General features: G+C 48.5%; 1 protein-coding gene across 1 annotated transcript; it reads left to right on the forward strand.

Moving 5' to 3' along the window:
• The first annotated feature begins 2731 nt into the window (after positions 1-2731).
• Positions 2732-3904, forward strand: LOC119373234 (transcription factor Adf-1-like). Its single transcript, XM_037643245.2, has 2 exons — positions 2732-2903; positions 3744-3904. Exons 1-2 carry the CDS (start codon positions 2744-2746, stop codon positions 3902-3904), a joined length of 321 nt encoding a protein of 106 aa, XP_037499173.1. The 5' UTR covers positions 2732-2743.
• Positions 3905-4911: the final 1007 nt, after the last annotated feature.

Genomic DNA, 4911 nt, shown 5'->3' on the forward strand with positions numbered 1-4911 from the left:
GCTCCTTTATCCCGCCAAATCTGCTGCCATGACCGCTTTGGCGCTGGAAGCAGCGCGCGACTGTGGCGGCTCCTAACGTATGCACGGTGCCCATAGCTAGGAATCGGGCGCTTCGACGTAAATTTATGAAAGGTTCGTGACGATTTTCATATCCCCAGGTGCGCATTTCTTTTGGCACTCGCGTTATCAGATGACGATGGTTCGGTGTAAACTAATGGACTAGCGTCTTGAAAACGCAAGGAGCGTTTGAAGCGATCAAGTGATAACGCGCGTCGCTCACGTTATTAAAACGTCTGGTGCAAGATAACTTGCAGAAGCGCGAAGTACCGCGTGCCTCCAAAATTCTCGCTTCGGCACGATCGAAAAAGGTTTCTCCCCGCGCATTTAGTTCGAGCTCTTGTAACACGTTTTCATCTGTGATAACGTGCCGGTTGGGGCAGTATAGTACGTGGCATTTTATCGCCGATGCCGGATATGCGTGCTCGTGGGTTTGAAGGCGCATAGAATAAGGTAGTGTAATGTAACGCTTTATATCGTGAGAGCATAGAGCACTCCTCACAATGCGATGTTGCGATGTTCGTGAAAGAAAATTGCGATTGTTTCTAATTCCACGCGTTAAACGGTTGTGCCCTTTCGCGTCTCCTCGTTGTTTTCCCATTTCGATTTTTTGTTCAGCTCATGCAGACCAGTAGAGCTTCGCGAGGCAACAACCGCACTGTACTTCGGTGCGGCTACAACGCGAGAGGGCAGGTTGCATTGAATAAACATTTACTGTGTCGTTTTTTTTTCTAGCTTTTTTTACCGTGGGAAATAAACATCACAAGGCGTCTTCCGTCTATTTTCCAGAATTGCGCGTAACCTAGAGGGCAGCTACAATGACGGCCCGTGAATAATTCTTGCAGTCTCGTGTATTCTCATTATAAAAAAAATTCTCACATTGGCCATTCAGAAATGTAACCCAGAGACCGGCTGTAGCGATAAGAAAAAACAAGAAATAAAATGCCCCCACCTCCCCGAAGGGAATCGTGAGGAAATGCGAATGCATTTCTTGCGTCGAGAGTACACGGCGTAGTAATTTTAATGGCGTGAAGCTGGACACATCGACGCGCTCAAGTGTCTCCCTTTTGGGCGCCTCTTTCAACGAACGCTTCCTACGTGCCTTCGTAATCAGGGATGTTGCCACCGCTTTCAATGCAGCACAAACGCGTTTAGAACGCGCTGTCTTCAGGCTGTGTCAAGGCAGCACAAATGCTACAAACGCGTTTCAAACGCACTGCATTGAGGCGGTGGCGCAGGGAGGAGAGAGAGCGAACGGCGAGAGAAGGAGCGGCGAAGCACTGCAGCTACCCTCTCCTACACTCTCTCCACACACGCCAGAGCTCGCTCCTCCTCTCCACTCACTCTCCGCTACTCCGCCCGCAACACCTGCTCCGGTTGCTAGGGGCGAGGATAAGCGCGCGCGCCCGCAGCTGTTGCTATGGGAGGGGGAGTGAGAGCGGAGAGGCGCGCGGACAACGCCGGATGCCTTACATAGCCCGACTAAGAAATGCATTCGCATTATAAAAAATGACGGACGTAGCAAAACTGCGCGTGCAAGGAACCAAAACCGAAACTTGCGAACTATCATAAGCTCATAAGCGACGACTTGGCGTCTCAATGCATTTCACGACAGGGGTAGTTCTCTCTCGATTCCCTTGCACTCTATTCGGCCGCATGACCTAATGGCAGTGTCCATTCTACACAGTTTCTCTTCCTCTATGGGCGCGCTTGTTCTTCACTGACGCTTTCTGGTGAGAGACTCTCCTCTCCTGCCACACATGCTAACGGCTCGCATAGCACTCTTTGGTCGCATCGTCGACTCCGTCGTATTTCGGCGGCGGCATCCGCCCCTTAGGCGCCCCACTTGATAGCTTGAAATTGAAAACAGTAGTCAAAACCAAGTGAAATGAAATAAAATGAAATGTTTGTAATATCTGATCGGCTGCAAAACTAATTCCCATATACATGTAATTCACATGTGGCACGGCCGGCTTACAGTCTCGTGCACCGGAACATTAAAACTTAAGTAAACTAAGCTAGGCTGAGGTCGAATGAACGTAAGGTAAGATAGTTTACGAATATTGTTAATAAAATTACGTAACTTGCGGCGTAAGTGCCCTAATTGCCTGGACAACTTACGCATATATGCATGCAGTGGTGTGTTCGTCACATCAGAGTGGTACTTAGATTATTAACAACTAGATATCTGTGTCGAGGATCTTGTAAAATGGCAGTGTTATTTATGTGTTAAAAGTGCTTTGGTATGCTTGCGTCTTAGTATGCTTGTGCAGCAGTCATTTTCTGGAAACTCATTGTATTCTTATCATAACTATGGGTTCACAATTTGTTCCATTACATGGATTAAGCCGTGTTCAGACTACGTGCGCAACGTACGGATCGTCGGTAAGGATCGTGACCGTAAACGTAATCAACGTAATGAGCTTGTTCAGGCGTTGTTGTATTTAGCGTAAAGTACGTAACGTATCGGGCGTAAATGTTGGCGGGTCCGCGACTTTTACGACCGCTACTGATGCGACCGTTACGGCACGACCAATGAGCAAAGCAGTTTCGGTTTTCACTTTCCGCTCACGGGGCTTCCGGCCGCCCCAGATTCCGCGTCTTCATGCGCGTCTTGGCATGCAGAAGCGCGTCTGCGAAGTTAGTTTGCCCGTGTTCGTTGCTTTGTGTTCTCGCGGCAAGTTCCATGGCGAGTGCGGAAGGACCTTCATTGTGCAGCGATGAGTTGCTCGTCGATGAAGTGCGTCAAAGACCCATTCTCTACGACCAACGGCTAAAAACATACCGGGATAAGCAGCTGCAATACGACGCCTGGCTGGAAGTGGCGGGCGCCATGAAACAAAGCGGTAAATGATCTTTGTTTTTGTTTTTTTCTGCATGTGCGGCGAAATTCGTTACTATTTACTTGATTAAGAGAAGGGCGATTTCGGAGCTGGGCGAATATTGACAATGCACGAGCTGCAAAACCTATCTATCTAAATAATATATTTGGTCCTGAGGAGGCGATGGCTCCCTACGGGGCCTCGTCTGCGGGCCGCGCTCACGACGGGACTGGGAGTTCAAACTCGACGGCCAAGTCGTGAGCCCTCTGGACGGCCCGAAGTTGGTCGTCCTCGTGGGGACTTGTGAGGAGTGTGTCCCAGTCCTTTTATTCAAGGAAAATATTTATTGCAGCGTATAGTGTCTGCCGGCATGCACGTATTTTGCTCCTGAAGACGCCGCCATAACGTAGTTGGATCTCTTTGCAGTCCATTTATTGGTTTTCGCTCAATTTAGATTTTTTTTCCGATTTATACCGATGTTCCAAGTTGCTTCACCGAATCGCGAGTCGTAGCTTGCGTCCGCCGCTGGTCGGGAGTCGAGCCGCTGACAACGAATGCAGGTTTGTCAATGGCATCGGGTCACTATCAGTGTCTGCGGTGACCGGCTATGCAATCACATGTAGGGCGTTATCAGCTGTTAAGTGAACCGTTTTGTTTTATTGCTGCTCTGGGGCCCAACTGAAGCTGACAGAGCTAACTTTTACAGCTTTTTGCAGAAATGTTCATAAACGTTACATTTCCCTTTAAAAATAACGTCAATGTAATCCGATAGCAATTAGGTTTCTTTATGCGAGCGTTTTTGCCAACGTGTGCAATGCACTCTTCATAACCTGCAAACACCTTATTTTTCTATCTGCGATGCAGTGGCAGAGGTGCAGCATCGTTGGAGTTGCCTTAGGCAGAAATTCCTGCGCCTGCGAAAGATCTACGTCAAGTCTGGCAGCGGCGCAGCGGACGTGGAAAAAACGTGGGAGCTGATGCCACACCTGATGTTCCTTGCAGATGCCATACAACGTCGGAGATAAATGCCGACTGTTACCTTCTTTGGTACTCTAGAGCAGTGGCGTTTTGCAACAACGCATGGATTATGTTTTGTACCATCTGCGGCGGCCTGATTAAAGGCAACCGAGTTCTTGCATGTGCGTGTACGCGCAGGGAAACTGTCCGCCAGGTGGAAAGAATTAATTTGAGTTTTAGAACAATCTTGTCATGCAGACTCCACCCAGTGCAGAGGTCACTTGGCACTTAATTAAAGCATTGAGAAAACATCACTTGTGCTTGCAAAGCATGTGCTGCACATCTCTAATATTTCACTGTTTTGTATTATACACCAATATTTACATGAAAGTCTTAAAACAAGTGCTTCAGTTACACGTAGTACTGGCGAAGATTTGTTTTTTAACCACAACCTGCACGATTGGAGAGTGCAAGGGTAGAGTTTTTGCCTCTGCATGTGCTGCCCTCTGTCTAGTGGCCGTATGCTTGAGTTTATGTATTGAGCGTCTTAATGAGTTTTTTTTTTCTTTTGCCACCGACAGCTTGTCAAAAAAAGACAACGCAGCTGCTGCGTCACTTCATGGCCAGTCTCTCGAGTCAACCTCGACAGTGGAACAGCTGTGCAACACGTTCTACATCGACAGCACACTCGACATATCACCACTTGTTGAAGACCAGCTTGATGCTTCGTCTCCTGCTGACGCTTTGTCGGTGCAGAGTAGCGACGCGGATGCGTGCCCCGTCACCAGCCCACCAGGGCTGGCGACGGGACACGCATCCGTGTCTTCACTTGAAACGCGACCCCAGAATGTAAACAGGCCCGCGAAAAAGAAAAAAATGACCTCGACGGTTTCATGATTTCGGCTCTCGCCGCCAATCAACAACATCTGAACGAATTGACAAAAGCTGCCAAGACAACAGATGAAGACGAACACTTTCTTTTGAGTCTAAGAGGGCTGCTGGCTAAAGTGGATGACCGGAAGAAGGAACGCATTAAACTGCAAATTCACAGCCTCCTAGTTGAGGCAGCATACCC

Source organism: Rhipicephalus sanguineus, chromosome 11, assembly GCF_013339695.2.
Source record: "Rhipicephalus sanguineus isolate Rsan-2018 chromosome 11, BIME_Rsan_1.4, whole genome shotgun sequence".
NCBI lineage: Eukaryota > Metazoa > Arthropoda > Arachnida > Ixodida > Ixodidae > Rhipicephalus > Rhipicephalus sanguineus.

What these genes read in the sequence shown, in the direction of transcription:
- LOC119373234 (XM_037643245.2), top strand. Translation starts at nt 2,744, where the DNA reads ATGGCGAGTGCGGAAGGACCTTCATTGTGCAGCGATGAGTTGCTCGTC. An exon ending in GGGCGCCATGAAACAAAGCG is followed by an intron (nt 2,904 to 3,743) that starts GTAAATGATCTT and finishes TCTGCGATGCAG; the next exon opens with TGGCAGAGGTGCAGCATCGT.